At 34.3% G+C, this 16,205-nt stretch overlaps 1 protein-coding gene across 7 annotated transcripts in view; it reads left to right on the forward strand.

Moving 5' to 3' along the window:
• SPATA1 (spermatogenesis associated 1) overlaps positions 1-16,205 on the forward strand; it is a 58,591-nt gene that overhangs the window by 27,195 nt on the left and 15,191 nt on the right. For 6 of the 7 annotated variants that reach the window (XM_059138045.1, XM_059138044.1, XM_059138043.1 and 3 more), the window contains 4 exons: positions 7,814-7,934; positions 8,893-8,953; positions 13,683-13,794; positions 14,846-14,971. In XM_059138045.1, the coding sequence (XP_058994028.1) occupies positions 7,814-7,934; positions 8,893-8,953; positions 13,683-13,794; positions 14,846-14,971 (420 nt within the window). The remainder of the gene's footprint in view (positions 1-7,813; positions 7,935-8,892; positions 8,954-13,682; positions 13,795-14,845; positions 14,972-16,205) is intronic. The other variant, XM_059138042.1, reaches the window with a different exon arrangement.

A 16,205-nucleotide genomic window follows, 5' to 3' on the forward strand; every position in this document is an offset into this window, starting at 1 on the left:
GATAGTTCAGTTCTTAAAAAGTATATATTTGCGACACCTGGGTGGCTCAGTCTTTAAGCATCTGCCTTTGGCTCAGGTCATGATTCCCAGCGTTCTATGTGCTTCTGTTCCCTCTCTTGCTATCTCTCCTTCTCTCATAAGTAAATAAAATATTTTTTTTTAAGTGGAGGATAATTAAAATTAAACATATAAATAAAGCTGGAACTATAAGAACTTATTGAAAAAAAGTTGCATAAAGAAATAAACTGTTTATGATGGAAAAACAAATACACTAGACATTTATAAATGAATGAATTCATTTATAAATAAATGAATCCTTCCAACTAATGACAACATCCGTTACAGCTGCATGTTCTTCATCAGTTGCATTTTTCTCCATCTTCAGTTATAGTCCTTCTTACATTGTAAGTTTATAGCTCCCTTCTGATGTGGTTTATTATTTCTGATGAGACATGTGGATGAGATCCACCTATTTTATTTGATGCCAGTGAGATACTAAGAATCTTTACCTCATTGATCTAGGCTTGTGTCTGCTACAGTGTTAAATATTGGTTTCTAGTCAGGATATTACTTAAAGGGGGAAAATACCTGGGGAAAAAAATTCAGAGTGGAATCCCAGCATTCCTGAAAAGTACAAGGTCAAGTAGCTAATGAAGTGGGCATTTGCCCTACATAAAGCTGTGAGTAGTGTCATATTTCATATACTGAGCTTTACTGGCCAGATATTTGCACAAAACACACAAAAAAATCCTTGGTGGGAATATTGAACCCTTGAATTTTGTGAAAATGTAGTTTTTAAATTATATTAATTTCTTGATGCTTTCCTCCAAAAAGAAGTATGCTGGCCAGCATATGCTCATTTTTAAAAACGTTCTAGAAACACTAATAACTATATAAAGAAGAAAATTAAGTTTAAAAATGATTCTACAATCCAGAAATGGCTTTTGTTAGTATTCTGGTATATGTTCTTCCAGTTATTTTTTTCAGTTCTTGTATGTAATAAATATTTTTAGCTTTTAAAAATGAGAATACAGGCCCTCTTAGACCCTCTTTATATTTTAGAATATATTGTATATCTTTCCTATCAATAAATACAGATCTACATCATTATAGAATTCCTTGTGGCATAATTTATGTACCCAACCCTGTATCAATGTTTTTGCTATTATGAATACTGCTGCAAGCAACATTTTTCTAAGTGCTTTGTGCATTTGTCCTATTTTTTTTTTAAAGAAGTTTAATGGCTGTTTCTAAGGCTGTGTTTCTTGTTGTTATTCTTTTTCTTTTAAGAACTTTTCAACATTGTGTGTCTTCCTCTAGTCACATCTTCTTTCTTCCTAGAGATAACTACTACTATGTTTTTTTGTGATCATTGTTTTCTTGCTTTTCTTTACAGTTTTACAACCTGAATATGTGTTCCTTAACAATAGTTCAGTTTTTGTATGTTTTGGGTTGCATTAAGATGGAATCCTATTGAAAGTATTTTATTTTTGACTTGCTTCTTTTGTCCAACATTGTAAGATTCAGTCATCTTTCACATAAAACACCATTTCATTTTTTCATTGTATAATATTTCATTTATGACTATACCATAATTTATTTACTCTGAATATGAACATTTGGGGGTTGCCTGGGTGACTTCCGTGGGTTAAAGCCTCTGCCTTCAGCTCAGGTCTTACTCTTTATTTTCTATTTGTCTCGTGTCTTCTATCTTCCTAGTTTTTCCATTTTCTTGCCTTTTTTGGATTGAGAAGTTTTTGTTTTTTTTTTTTTAAGATTTTATTTATTTATTTGACACAGAGAGATCACAAGTAGGCAGAGAGGTAGGCAGAGAGAGAGAGGAGGAAGCAGGCTCCCCGCTGAGCAGAGAGCCCAGTGCAGGGCTCGATCCCAGGACCCTGAGATCATGACCTGAGCCAAAGGCAGAGGCTTAATCCACTGAGCCACCCAGGCGCCCTGGATTGAGAAGTTTTTTATGATTAACTTTTATCTCCACTCTTTGTTCACTATATATCCACTATTGTCTTACTATTTCTTATTTTAGAAAATTGTTAGTGGTTGCTATAAGGTAGAGGTAAGCAAATACCTATATTTATACTTAAAATTTTTTTTTAAAATTTTAAAATTTTAAGTAATCTCTACACCCAGTGTGGAACTCAAGTCTCACAACCGCAAGATCAAAAGTTGCATGTTCCACCGACTGAGCCAGCCAGATACCCCTACTTTATTTTATTTTAATCCATACCTCTGGCTTGTTTTTAATAAATATTTTTGGAACACAGCCATACCCATTTGTTTACATATTTTCAATGACTGTTTTTACACTATAATGACAGGCTTGAGTAGTTATGATAAAGACCAAATGGTCCATGAGCCTGAAATATTTAGTATCTGGCCCTTTAAGAAAAGATTTGCTCTGAGGTATACATTATATACACTTTTAATTTGAAGTCTACTTTCAAATTATATACAACATCATAGATAAGAACCATACAGCAGTATTACTATTTCTTCCCTTGGTTCCTTTGTGCTGTTGTTGTCATATATTTTACTTCTGTGTATAACTCCACAATACATTTTTACCATTTTTAATTTACACTGTTAGTCAACTTTTTTTTTTTTTAAGATTTTATTTATTTATTTGACAGAGAGAAATCACAAGTAGATGGAGAGGCAGGCAGAGAGAGAGAGAGGGAAGCAGGCTCTCTGCTGAGCAGAGAGCCCGATGCGGGACTCGATCCCAGGACTCTGAGATCATAACCTGAGCCGAAGGCAGCGGCTTAACCCACTGAGCCACCCAGGCGCCCTGTTAGTCAACTTTTAAAGAAATAAAAAGTAAGGAGAAAAATGACTTTTTATATTTAAGAGAGAGTTTTTTCTCCCCACCCAGTGATAATAAACCTAATCTTTGTATCAGTGCATGATCCTGGGCTCAATATGATCCTTACAGCTTTGGCTTCTACCCTTCCTTTAGGCCTTGCCTCTAACTGGGGATGGGAGGGTTTTCTATCCCCTCCGCAAAGACTTTTCAAAGCTAATATTGTTGGAAGGAGAGTCACCTGCTTGCTGATGGCTTTTGCCTCTATTCCTCCATGAGTCTCAATAGATTTTTGCATGGGTTCTGAGATGGGTGAGTTTCCTCTTCCTCCCCCCAGTGGCTTACTTTGTATGAAAAGATAGTGTTGAGAAGGATGGGGTTTCATACCTATGTGCCACCGATGGCTCTTTCAGTTTACCTGCTCTACCCCCAGTCTTTCTTGTGAGTATGATACAGGCATATGGGAAGAAGCTTGCTATTAAGTATTGATGTCCTTTGTGTCTGAGGATCCCAGAGATTCTAAACTATCCTGGTAGCCTACATTGGCCTTTAGAATGCCTTAAAATTGTAACTATTTTCTTATTTCTTTTAATGGTAGTTACCCCTTCCTCCTGTGCTCTGCCATAGAGGAAATAATTTTCCCCTAGAAGGAAATTGGAATTCAACTCCTTGCAAATATAATTCTCCAATGAATTCAAGAAAAGTTATTATTTTATAGGTTATGTACCTTTTTCTCCTTGTTCAAGTTGGAGCACTGTTTCATCTTTTTATAATTCTAACCAAAAATGGAACTGCAGTTCTTAAATTTTAATATAATCAACTTTATTGGTATTTTCATTTATGGGTAGTAGCAAACATTTTGTGTTTGCTTTTCCAATTTAATTTTATTAATCTATCAGGAATTAATTTTTACATGTGATGTGAGGTAAAATTCCTTAATTTTTTTTCCATATGTACCCTTCCCATTTGATTGTTGGTGCAGTTTCTTAAAATACCAAATTACTCTTTTGTGGTGCATGAGAATGCAAAATATCTGAGGTCTAGCATTATATTATCAAATATAGCTAGGAAGGCAGTACATAGTATGTTTTACAAGTTGTTTAATAACGGAGAAAAGAGTAATGCTTTACCCATTTTCATATCAAAATGGGTATTCCCTTCCATTAGATATCTTCTGTTCCTTCCCATGGGTCTGTGCTACACACCTCACATTTTTGTGTCTCAACTTTAATGTGTTTAATACTTTATTGTTGCCTCCAAACAAGTATGCTTTCTTGTTTGGCTTCATTATTCTTCTAGTTGTTCAGACTTTAGTCATTATTGTTCTAGTTGTTCAAACTTTGAAATATTCCTCACTATAGAATAATAGATTCTTAGAGTAAAGGAAACTTGAAAGCCATTTTGTAGCCGCCTTGCTGCTTATAATCTGTTTTCCAGTCTATCCTCCAGAATGTAGTCAGCATCATTATTCTTGTTACAGGCTGGATTATTTATCTCCCTGCTTGAAAACCTTTGAAAGACTCATTGATTGCTGCTTAAAGCCCATGTTCTTTAAGATGACATAGGGAGTGCTTTGCACTCTGACTTCAAACCCAGGTTGCAAACCCAGGGCTGCAAATGTTTGGCCATGCAGATTGTTCACTGCCTAATGCCTGAAGGCTTCTTTCACATAGATGATGATATGAATGGAGCTTTCAGGATTTGCCTAATGGGGTAATTGGTTCTGTAACTTTTAGCTATTATTATTATTATTATTACTATTACTACTCCTACTCCTATTATTACTACTGCTACTACTACTACTACTACCACTACTACTATAGTTTGGGGGTAGAAGGGGAGGAAGAAATACCATGAAGTACAACTGGAGAGAAGGTAGGGACTGCAAGAGCCTTGGTTCCAAAACTAAGGGATTTTTAGGCAATGAAAAGCCATCTGAGCTTCTGTTTGTTTGTTTCAAGTTTTTATTTAAATTCTGGTTAGTAATATTAGTTATTACTAATATTAGTGTAATATTAATAATATTACACTAATAATGTTAGTGTAATATTAGTCTCAGGAGTAGAATTTAGTGATTCATCATTTATGTATAACACCCAGTGGTCATCACAAGGCCTTTAATACCCATCACCATTTAGTCCATCTGCCCATCCACCTTCCCTCTAGCAACCCTCAGATTGTTCTCTATATTTGAGTCTGTTTTATGGTTGGTTTGCCTTCCCTCCTACCCCCCACGATTATCATCAGTTTCATTTCTTGAATTGCACATATGGTATTTTTCATTCTCTGACTTATTTCACCTAGCCTAATACACTCCACCTCCATCCATATTGTTGCAAATGGCAAGATTTCATTCTTTTTCGTGGTTGAGTAATATTCCATTATATATTTATATGTGTGTGTGTGTGTGTGTGTCCCCACATCACAACTTCTTTATCCATTCATAAGTTGGTGGACATTTGGGCTCTTCCAATAGTTTGGCTACTGTTAATAATGCTATATGTTAATAATTAATAATGCTATGTTAATATTAATAATGTTAATAATAAACATCAGGATGCATTTGTCCCTTCAAATCAGTATTAGGTAAATTCCTAGTAGTATACAATTGCTGGATTGTAGGGTAGTTCTGTTTTTAATGTTTTGAGGAATCTCTACTGTCTTCCAGAGTGGCTGCACTAGCTTGCATTCCCACCAAAAGTGTAAGAGGGCTCCCCTTTCTTCACATCCTTGTTAACATCTCTTTCCTGTGTCATTGATTTTAGCCATTCTGACAGGTATGAGGTGGTTTCTCATTGCAGTTTTGATTTGTATATCCCAGATGATCAGTGATGTTGAGCGTATTTTCATGTGTGTGTGTTGGCCATCTGTATGTCTTTGGAAAAGTGTCTATTCATGTCTTCTGCTGATTTCTCAACTGGATTATTTATTTCACAGGTATTGAGTTCAGTAAGTTCTTTATAGATTTTGGATTCTAATCCTTTATCAGATATAGCATTTGCAGATATCTTCTTCTATTCCAAAGGTTGCCTTTCAATTTTATTGATTGTTGCCTTTGCTGTGTGGAAGCTTTTTATCTTGAAGTTATTTTGCTTTTGAGTTCATTTGTTTTTGAGTTCATTTTGGTTTTGCTTCCCTTTCCTTCAGAGACATCTCTAGTAAGAAGTTACTCAGGCCAATGTCAAAGAGGTTGTTGCCTATGTTCTTCTCTAGGATTTTGATGGTTTCCTATCTTATGTTGAGGCCTTTTATCCATTTTTAATTTATTTTTGTGTGTGGTGTAAGAAAGTGTCCAGTTTCATTCTTCTCGGTGTTGGGGAAATTGTGTTGGGGAAATTCATATGACTGTCCAATTTCCCCAACACCATTTGTTGAAGAGACGGTCTTTTTTTCCATTGGCTATTCTTTCCTCTTTTGTTTTAATGGGAGTAACATGGCTGAATTTCAGTTCTGGAAAAACAACTTAGGTTACATTATGGACAATAGACCGAGGTAATAAGACCTAAACTATGAAATGCAGTAGGGAATAGAAATCAGAACTTGAAATCAAGAAACTCCTGAGGATTGGGTACTGTGCTACGTGCTTTACATGTACTTTGCCATTTTAGGAATAAATAAGGAGACTTGGGTTAGAGAAATAACACCTGCTGTGACAGTGTCAGGACTTAAACTCCTGTGTGTCTGACTAGAGGCCTTGCTTTATTTATAACACTGTGCTAGAGTCATACTGAACTTTTCACTGTTGTCAAAAATACTGCATATATTGGTACACTGTATCTTCCAAATGCCATTTTCTTTGCATAAATTATTCTTACTCTCTTCTTTTTCAGGCAAACATCTCACAGTTCAAAACATAGTTTCACGGTTATCACTTCCTTTTCTCTGAATTTGCAACATTTTATGCATATATTACTATATCTCTCAAAGCACTATTATGATTTTTTCAAAGTGAATAGACATTTCTTTATGTTTTTAAATTGCATAGGTATTGAATGGTGCAGTCATCATGCTCTATACTGTTACTAGGAATGAGATCCACTAGCCATATCCCTATCACAATTACTCAAAATCTGAATTTTGCATTGTTATTTCTTTCTTTGGCAGGGTGGGGAGCTGGTATTTTACTCTTAGCTTTAAAATAGCTGATATATCTGGGTTTTGTTCATTTTGCATTGAATATATCCTTTAGAAAATCCCTGTTTGTTCTAAAAAGATTTTCAAATGTGCATTTGAAATGTATATTTCAAAGGGAAATGTAGCAGCTAGACTAAACTTAAATCGGTATGGGTTGCAAAATTTTGTGGCAACCATTATAAATGATTTTTCAATTATTAACATGACCATTAATTTTTTTCTAAATTAAAAAATTTGATTTTTACAAGGGAAAAATATCTGTATTAACACTTTCAGGTTGATGGATCTTTTGTTCATATAGATCATATAGAGAACATTAATGTTAACATTTTAAAGGCATTGCATAGTTTTCCTACGTGGGGAAATTTTGTTAAAATGAAGGGAGATTTTATAGCTAGAAATGTATGTGAAATAACAAATGACATTATATGCTTTGTATTTATAGCAGCATTTTCCAGAGAAGTTTCCTCAATATAATTTCAAAAGATGCTTTTGGCAAAAGCTTTCTGAAGACAATTAAGTTTGAGTAAAACCCAATTTATCCCCATCTTGCAGATTCACACTGTACATAAACACAGAAATCCTGCAAGTGTGTGTGTGTAGCGGGGCAGGGTATTCTTGGTAGGGTTCCTTAATCCGTTTTTTCCCCAAACTGAATTGACCAAAGAATTCTTCCCATAAACTGTTTCATGAAATTCACTTTGGAAATTGTTGCCTTATATCATGAATAGTAGAGTTCATGGAAATTCTGAAACATGGGACAAGATTATAGTATGTACATATATATATATACATATTTGTATGAACTTTCATTTTACTATTTTCTTAATATTATGAACTTTATTTGCCATGGATGAACAGCAGTATCAGCTGGGGGGAAAGCCACTCCAAAAGAAAACCAGACTGGAAAAAATCAAATTGGAAATTCTGAAGTTCCAGGATCATTGGAATCGAATAGTGATTATTTTAGCAACAAAAAAAGGTAATTACTACAGATGTTGATTCTATGTGTCATAGTCTAAACTATAAGAAAGAGATATCCAGGGACGCCTGGGTGGCTCAGTTGGTTAAGCAGCTGCCTTCGGCTCAGGTCATGATCCCAGCGTCCTGGGATCGAGTCCCACATAGGGCTCCTTGCTCGGCAGGGAGTCTGCTTCTCCCTCTGCCTCTACCTGCCATTCTGTCTGCCTGTGTTCACGCTCTCTCTCTCTCTGACAAATAAAAAAAAAAAAAAAAAGAGATATCCAGAGTACTGTTATAAGGACTTCTAATCAGAACAAACATATGAGTGAAATTAGTAATATTTTAATAAAAATGACCTTGAATCTAATCTCTACTGTTATATATGAACAATAGAATTAATAATAATCCAATATAATCAATAATTTATCACTTAAATTTATTTCCATTGTGATTATTTTATCAGGGCAGTGTAATGACAGAAAAATTTGCCTTTACTTGACTTTCTTAGAATTAATTTTTCTGCCTCACTTAGATTCTAGGTTATGGGCAAACTAGCCAGCATGCTTGAGTTTCATATGGAATCATTTCATTCAGAATTATAGTATTTAGACAACAGTTTTGCATATGTAGTATTTTGAAATTAAGATAAGGGATTTTATAAACAATCATTCACAAAAGAACTATAAATAAAATTTTCCAAAATTTTTAATTATTTTACTTTGCTATAGACAGTACAATGTGATTTGAATTTAGCTGTAGTAAATATGATTTTCTTACTCATATTAAACATAGTTTGTGTTGATCATTAATGAGTTTAATGATCATTAAAGATAATATGCTATTGGTCTCAGGCTTTTTAAGGTTTTAATGTTATATTTGTGTTTACAGAATATCAAGTAAGCTATGTAAAATGCAAAAAGCTAATGTTCATGGAATCGTTTTTTAACATGATTTTCAAATCTGTCATTCCCTTTAAGTCCTTTTCTTTGGAAAAATGAAGATGATGGAGTTAATATCATTAGAACAGAGGACAATCAGGTATGACTTTAAAGTTTTTGTTTAAATGCAATATTACAACAATATTTATAACTACAAAACTGCAGCATAAAATGTTTAAGGTAGAGGATGGGAGATAAGCCTCAAGAAAGCTCAGGAGTCAACCATTTCAGTGAAATTTTTGGGTGTTCCATGGTATGGGTGAGACATATTGAGGTATGCCTTTTAGAGTGAAAGTGAGGTTTATATATCTTGCCCTAGTTTTCACTGAGAATCAGTCATTTGATGGACCTCTTTGGAAGTTGGAGAAAGATTTGCCACATTTGGATGTGCTGCTTCAGTTTTGGGTTTTTGTTTGTTTGGGTTTTTTTTTAAATCAAGTAATCTAAAAAACTGCCAACTTTGGGCCCAAAGCAAGAGAAGGTTCAGGAGGTGATCTGAGAGACACTGCAAGTTGCCACTTAGGTTTTAAAGGCCAGGTCATACAGTACTGCCTGATGTGTAGTAGACTGGAATGCTGAATGGAGTCTGAGGCAAGCTCTGGTAGGAGAATCACAGCTCAGAGCCCTTTGGTTTTAGAGCAAATAAATGTTCTGTTGTTTCTGGATATTAATAAAACATGCTATCTTCATGCTTTAAAATTTTTGACAGTCTAGTGGATGCTTAATGCTATCCATGGTTTGAATTTTAATTGCCCAAATTATCCTTAAAGTTGATCATGTTTTAATAATTTCATGGACTCCATTTTGGTAACTTTTTGAAAGTACCTTTTCAAATGTTTCTTTAGAGTTCCTTGTTCTTTGTTTCTGTTTAGTATGTTTTTTTTTTTTAATTCCCTGGAGGTATTTCTTTGATGCTTATGCTATGCTGCAAGTATCCTCCCCTACTCTCTGTCTTGTCTATAGTCTGTTTTGCTGAATGCCTTAAGTATTCCATATCCTTATTTTTTTCCACATTCTCTTGTTAGGTCTTAGACTGAGAATAGTATATCAGAATCTCCTATTATTAGTGTGTTACTATTTATCCTGGCATCTCCTGTGGTTTCTGATTTACTTAGATTTCTCTGTTATTTGGGAAAATGTTCTAATTTGAATACTAGGATCACTTGCACTTTTTTGACTCATTTAGTGCTTTTTTTTTTTTTTTTGCCTGAATTCTCCTTATTGCATATCAAGATATGCTTTCTTTTATATACATTTATTTGGCATACCCTCATCTTCCCTCCCCACTTTTTTCCCAGCCTTTCTGAATTGCTTTATTTTAGGTATGTCTTTTTTTTTTTTTTTAAGATATTTATTTATTTATTTATTTATTTGAGAGAGAGAGAGAGCACAGAATGAGAGAAGCAGAGCAACAGAGAGAAAAGAGAGAGCGCCCCTGTACATGTCTTATATGTACAGCCTAGATAGAGTTGGGTTTTACTTTGTGAGACAGTCTGAAAATATTTTTCATTTAGTAGGTGAGTTATGTCTACTTATATTATTGACAGGACTGATGTGTTTGTCTGGAGATTTGTCATTTTATTTTATGTTACTATGAGTTACTGTGTAGTTTATTTGTACTTTTCTCCCCCTCTTTTTTTTTTTTTTTTTTAGAAAGGTTGTATTTTTGTTCTAGTGTTTATCTTTACACTAGTACATTGATGGCTAGTATTCTTAGTGCCCTCCTTTTTCCTTTTTTAAAAATGTATGCTTCTGCTTTTGATTTGTTACCTCAAATTATTCACTGACTCCTGTTATATTCAGGGCAATCAAAAAAATCTCCTTTCTTCTCTCATGTATTTTTAGTTCTGTTATTTCTACTGTATCAGAGAATATCACATTTATATACCATACTTCTAGTCTTATGCCCTCACCTTTTCTTTTAGTTGCAGATTGTAGTTAAATATATTAAATACTTACTGCAGAAGATTTTTCAATCATCTCTTGGTTGGATTAAGCTCAATTTTAAAAAGCACCTCACTGTAATATTCTCTTCTTCCACATTTAAAACTTTGAGCAGAGTTAAGTAAACTAGGGCCTGAAGACTGTTTTGTAAAGGCCTTGAACCTAAGTGTGCTTTCTACATTTTTTTTAAAAAAGGTCTGATTTATTTATTTGACAGAGATCACAAGTAGACAGAGAGGCAGGCAGAGGGGGAAGGAAGCAGGCTCCCCAGTGAACAGAAAGCCTGACGAGGGACTTGATCCTAGGACCCTGAGATCATGACATGAGCCGAAGTCAGAGGCTTAGCCCACTGAGCCACCCAGGTGCCCTGTTTCTTACACTTCTAAGGAATTGAGAAGAAAAAGAAAAACCAGGACAGAGACCATATGTAGCCTACAAACCCTAAATTACTTAGTCTCTGGCCCTTTACAAAATGTATTAATCCTTGCTGTAGAATTTTGATACCTGAAGGATAGCTTGATTGGGTATTACATCCTTAGCTTATATCTTTTTTCCTCTCAATTTCTTTGAAATATTGCTCTACTGATGTCTTTTTTTATATGTTACTAATAAGTATGGTGACTGGTTTTCTTTTCTTTGTAAACTAGCTTGTGTAGATTGGTCTGGAAAGCCAGAGGTTTCCTTTAATGTGTACTAGTTTTACCAGACTGTATCTCAATTGAGAATTCTAGGTCAGGTTTTTCTGTGTACACAGTGGATTCTTGCAGTGTGAAAATCAGGACTTCTTTATACCAGGAATGTTTTTTAAAATTATAATTTCAGGGGTGCCTGGGTGGCTCAGTGGGTTAAGCCTCTGCTTTCAGCTCAGGTCATGATCTCAGGGTCCTGGGATGGAGCCCCACATCGGGCTCTCTGCTCAGCAGGGAGCCTGCTTCCCCATCTCTGCCTGCCTCTCTGCCTACTTGTGATCTCTCTGTCAAATAAATAAGTAAAAATCTTTTAAAAAGTAAAAGTAAACAAAATTGTAATTTCAGAAAACAATTCAAATAGCAGATCCATTCTGTTGTTTTGTTTTCTTTTTTACCTTTTATATATGTTACTTTCTCTAAATAACATATTAGATATAAATAAAAATAGTAAAATAGATGTATTTTACTAAAATAGGAAAACAGACATATTTTACTAATTTTTGTGTTTCATATTCTTTGCTCTTTTTATTTGTATTCTCCACTATCCTTTTCTTTTTGGCCATATTTTTTTCCTTTATTAGATACTAATTTATTCATTTCTGAGACAATTTTGTTTTTCCTTTCATTTCTTTTTTCAGTTCAGCCAACTTTCACCTCTTCCTCTTGTTTTTCCTATTTTATTCTGAGTTTTAAAATTTCTGATTTATTTTGTTTGTTGGTATCTGCAAATGCTTGCTTAATTATGTTTAATCTATATTGGAACTATTGTTAAGTCTTTCTCTATTTCATGGCTGCCTATTTTGTTTTGTTTTAGTTCTCTGTTTTGAGGGTTTTAAAAAATAAATCTGTGTGAATGCTAGATTATTTTGAGATATTGTTTATGTTTACTTGTGTTGGATTTTTCCTGTAAGTAATAACAGGTGTTCTTACAGAGGACAGGGAATGCTGTTTGGTGGTTTCTTTTGCTTCTTAGATCAGGAGCTCCCTCTTCTGTTGCTGTAGTGAAGTGCAGCAATTTATTTTTAAACGGGGTCTTTTTTGTCTATTTTCATTGAATTCTCTTCTACTATTTAATTCAGTAGAGCTATCTTGGCCACTTTCTTTTACCACTTGGCCCTGAATAAACACCCTCTTCCAATTATTTTCCTCTCTCCTAGAATCTGTCTTCCCATAATTAGCACCTCTGGCCCCCTATATTTTATAAACCCCTTCTTCTGGCCTCCTCATCAAGTGCTCTGATTTAAAAGATCTTATCTTTACTCTCAGTATTTCTTCTGCACATGGGGTCCTCTCCTTCAAGAGTAAATCATGTTTATTGTGTTATCTTTGTATAGTAGTCACTAATGCAGAGTCCCATCTGCTTGTAGGTGTGGGCTCCTGAGCGCACTCTCCTCATCTAGGGTGTTTATTTCCCCATGTATATGTAAAGTATGTGTATATTAAAGGAGTCTGTGTCCTACTTATGCTATAGACATAAATTATGGGTAATTTTATTTGCTTTCCTTTTATAGTAATTGGGAAGATATATGGAAAGATTGTAATTTAGGTGGTCGCCATTATTTTATTAGAATCTGAGCTTAACCTTAAAAACTAGAAAAAGAACAATAAAACAAAGGAGGAGTAAGGGCTTAATGAAGATAGGAGAAACTAAAAAGTTACAGAAATGAAAAACCTAGCAGAAAGAACTGAAAACAACTCAAGATCTATGACGTGCTAGTGGGAGAAACATCAACATTGGTATGGCTTAAGGTACTTTATCATAAAAGGGTGGTAACACAAAAGTTAGGAAAGGTGAAGGTGATACAAACACAAATACAGAGCAGATAAAGGATATGAGAATAAAATATTTCCTAAAATTTGAAAATGTAATACATTTCCTAATTTTCAAAGTAGAATATAAATGATCAAAGTTGACCCAATTTTTAAAAAATAAGTAGTCGTCTTAGAAAAATTTTAAAGTTATAAGTAACTAAGAAATCTTGGAAGGAAATCATGTTTAGGAAGGATTAATGGATTCCTTTTTTTTTTCACTCTTAATTTTAAATACAATACAAATACAGATTTGGGAGTTTGTCACCATATCAGTTAAAAAAAAAAAAAAAAGCATTGCTGTGGTGAATTATCAAATACTTACAAATAGGTTAAAAGTAATGTGTTATCCTATCAGATCCTACTGATTTTCATGTTTTCTTACAGATAGATAAAAAAGAGTGTATCACCCTACCAGATCTTATTGATTTTCCTTCACTTCCTTGTCAACCTGCTCTTTCTCCAGGAATAATTGATATATCTTTATTACAGATTGAAAGTAAGTATGTTGACACTGTAAGTACAGATGATTCTGTGTGGTGAAGTTAAATATTAATGGAAAATTATTGCCTACTGGCTAGAGAGATTCAATTTGGGAAGATAAAGTTCTAGAGATAGGTGGTGGTGATGGTTGCAAAGCATCATGAATGTACATAATGCCACTGAACCGTACATTTAAAAGTAGTTAAAACTGTTGATGTGTATTTTACCACAAAAATGTTATTTTAAAGTATGTGAATGATATGTTTTTACTGCATATGTTTAACAATCACTAATGTTACTTGGGCTTTTAAAAATATACATTTTGGGGGGCACCTGGGTGGCTCAGTCTGTTAAGCATCTGACTTGTGATTTCCACTGAGGACATGATCTCAGGGTTGTGAGAGTGAGCCCACATTGGGATCTGTGTTCAGTGCAGAGTCTGCTTAAGATTTTTCTCTCTTCCTCCCTCTGTTCACACACACACACACACACACACACACACACACACACACACACACACTCTCAAAAATTAATGAGATTTTTATATATAAAAATACATCAAGAACAACAAGTCTAGGTCAAAGATAAATTTACCGGGGTGCCTGGGTGGCTCAGTGGGTTAAGCCGCTGCCTTCGGCTCAGGTCATGATCTCAGGGTCCTGGGATCGAGTCCCGCATTGGACTCTCTGCTCAGCAGGGAGCCTGCTTCCTTCTCTCTCTCTCTGCCTGCCTCTCAGTGTACTTGTAATTTCTCTCTGTCAAATAAATAAATAAAATCTTAAAAAAAAGATAAATTTACCAAAAGAATTAAACCAAGATGCATAATTACTTCAACTTTACCTAATTTCTACACATATATGTAAATGTAGAAGAGACATACTATATTCTTTACATATCTGAAAATCCCCTCATTGTGTTCCTGTTAGAAACTGAAATGACTCCTCAGTATTTTCCATGGTGGCAAATGCAACAAAAACAAAAACAAAAAAACAGACTTTTGGGTAAAATTTACTCTTGCTATTTTAAGTACTCTTAAGTTTTACACCTAAAAGGTTATTACCTTTTAGGAGAGAAGATTATTGAACAGATGAAACAAGTAAAGGAAGAAAGAAGATATCTGGAGAGAATTAGAGAAGAACTTCTAAAAAAAGTCGAAAAGCTATGTGAACAGAGCAAATTGAAGCGATATCATGGTAAAGTTTATTACACCTTTTATCACTCTATATTTTATCATTAACATGCTTTACAGAAATTTTTTTAATTTAAGTTCAAATATTTTTTATAATTGGCATTCATTTATTCATTATTGTCTACTGAATTTAGCCACTGTTCTAGGGGCTGATGAAATAATAAGCAGACACAATTTTGACTCTGCCCTCAAAGAGCTTATAGTCCAGTGAGGAAATGATAATCAGGAAAACAATGATGCATCCTGATGATGCTATGATAAAGGAATTACATAATTGTACACCTAGAAGTACAGAGGAAAAACACCCAAATAAGATGGGAGAGATCAAGAAAGGCTTCCAGGAAAAGTGTTAAGGATGCTAGAATCTGAAATGTGCCTCCTCTTGCCTATAGGCCTTCAGAAATGTTTTTCCCTCTGCCAGCTACATCTTCTTTTCCTTCTATCTACTCTCATCCCAGGTCACCTGGCTTTTTCCTACTAATCATTCAATCTCAGCTTTAAGTATCAGTTACTCTAGAATCTCAGGATTCATATTCTAGAATACTCTAGAATCAGTTACTCTAGCAATCTCAGGATCTTAGTCTTCCCTACATGGTTAATTTTGTGGTATATGTCTATCTGCTTTGAGTAAATGAACGAATGAGAAAAATTAGGTAGAAAAATAGCTTGTTTTCTTGCAACAGAATTAGAAACAAGTATTATTGGGACTGGTAGAAATGGAAAAATGAGACAGAATGGAGAAAGTATAGAATAATGGGTTGAGAGATGTTGAAGAATTTGAAAGGACTACATTTTGAGTTGTATTTGAGGATTGTATGAATAAAAGGTATATATGGAATTAACTGGTTTTAGGATCCTCAATTTACAGCAAAACTATTTCTTTAGTACTATAACTGACTAAAAGTTACAATGTCAGAGATACTTCTGCAGGCTCCATCTCATAATAAGTGTTACTCTGGAAATGGTGGCAATGACTTAGCTTTGTTGTATTGTTCAAAGTGACTTTATCAGACAAATTTGAGTAATGGACTAAAAATCTTAGGACCAAGATTCTAATGCCAGATCTATCTTTTACTTATTTCTTCTCTTCGTGCCTCCCTTTTTCTGTTTATAAAATGAGAATGATCATTCACTTTCTATTTCAACAGGAATGTTTCAAGATAGAAGGCCATGTATCAGCCATCAAATATTTATTGAGGTTATGTGCCTCAATTCCCTGCATTGTTTTAAATGTTGAG

Source organism: Mustela lutreola, chromosome 10, assembly GCF_030435805.1.
Source record: "Mustela lutreola isolate mMusLut2 chromosome 10, mMusLut2.pri, whole genome shotgun sequence".
NCBI lineage: Eukaryota > Metazoa > Chordata > Mammalia > Carnivora > Mustelidae > Mustela > Mustela lutreola.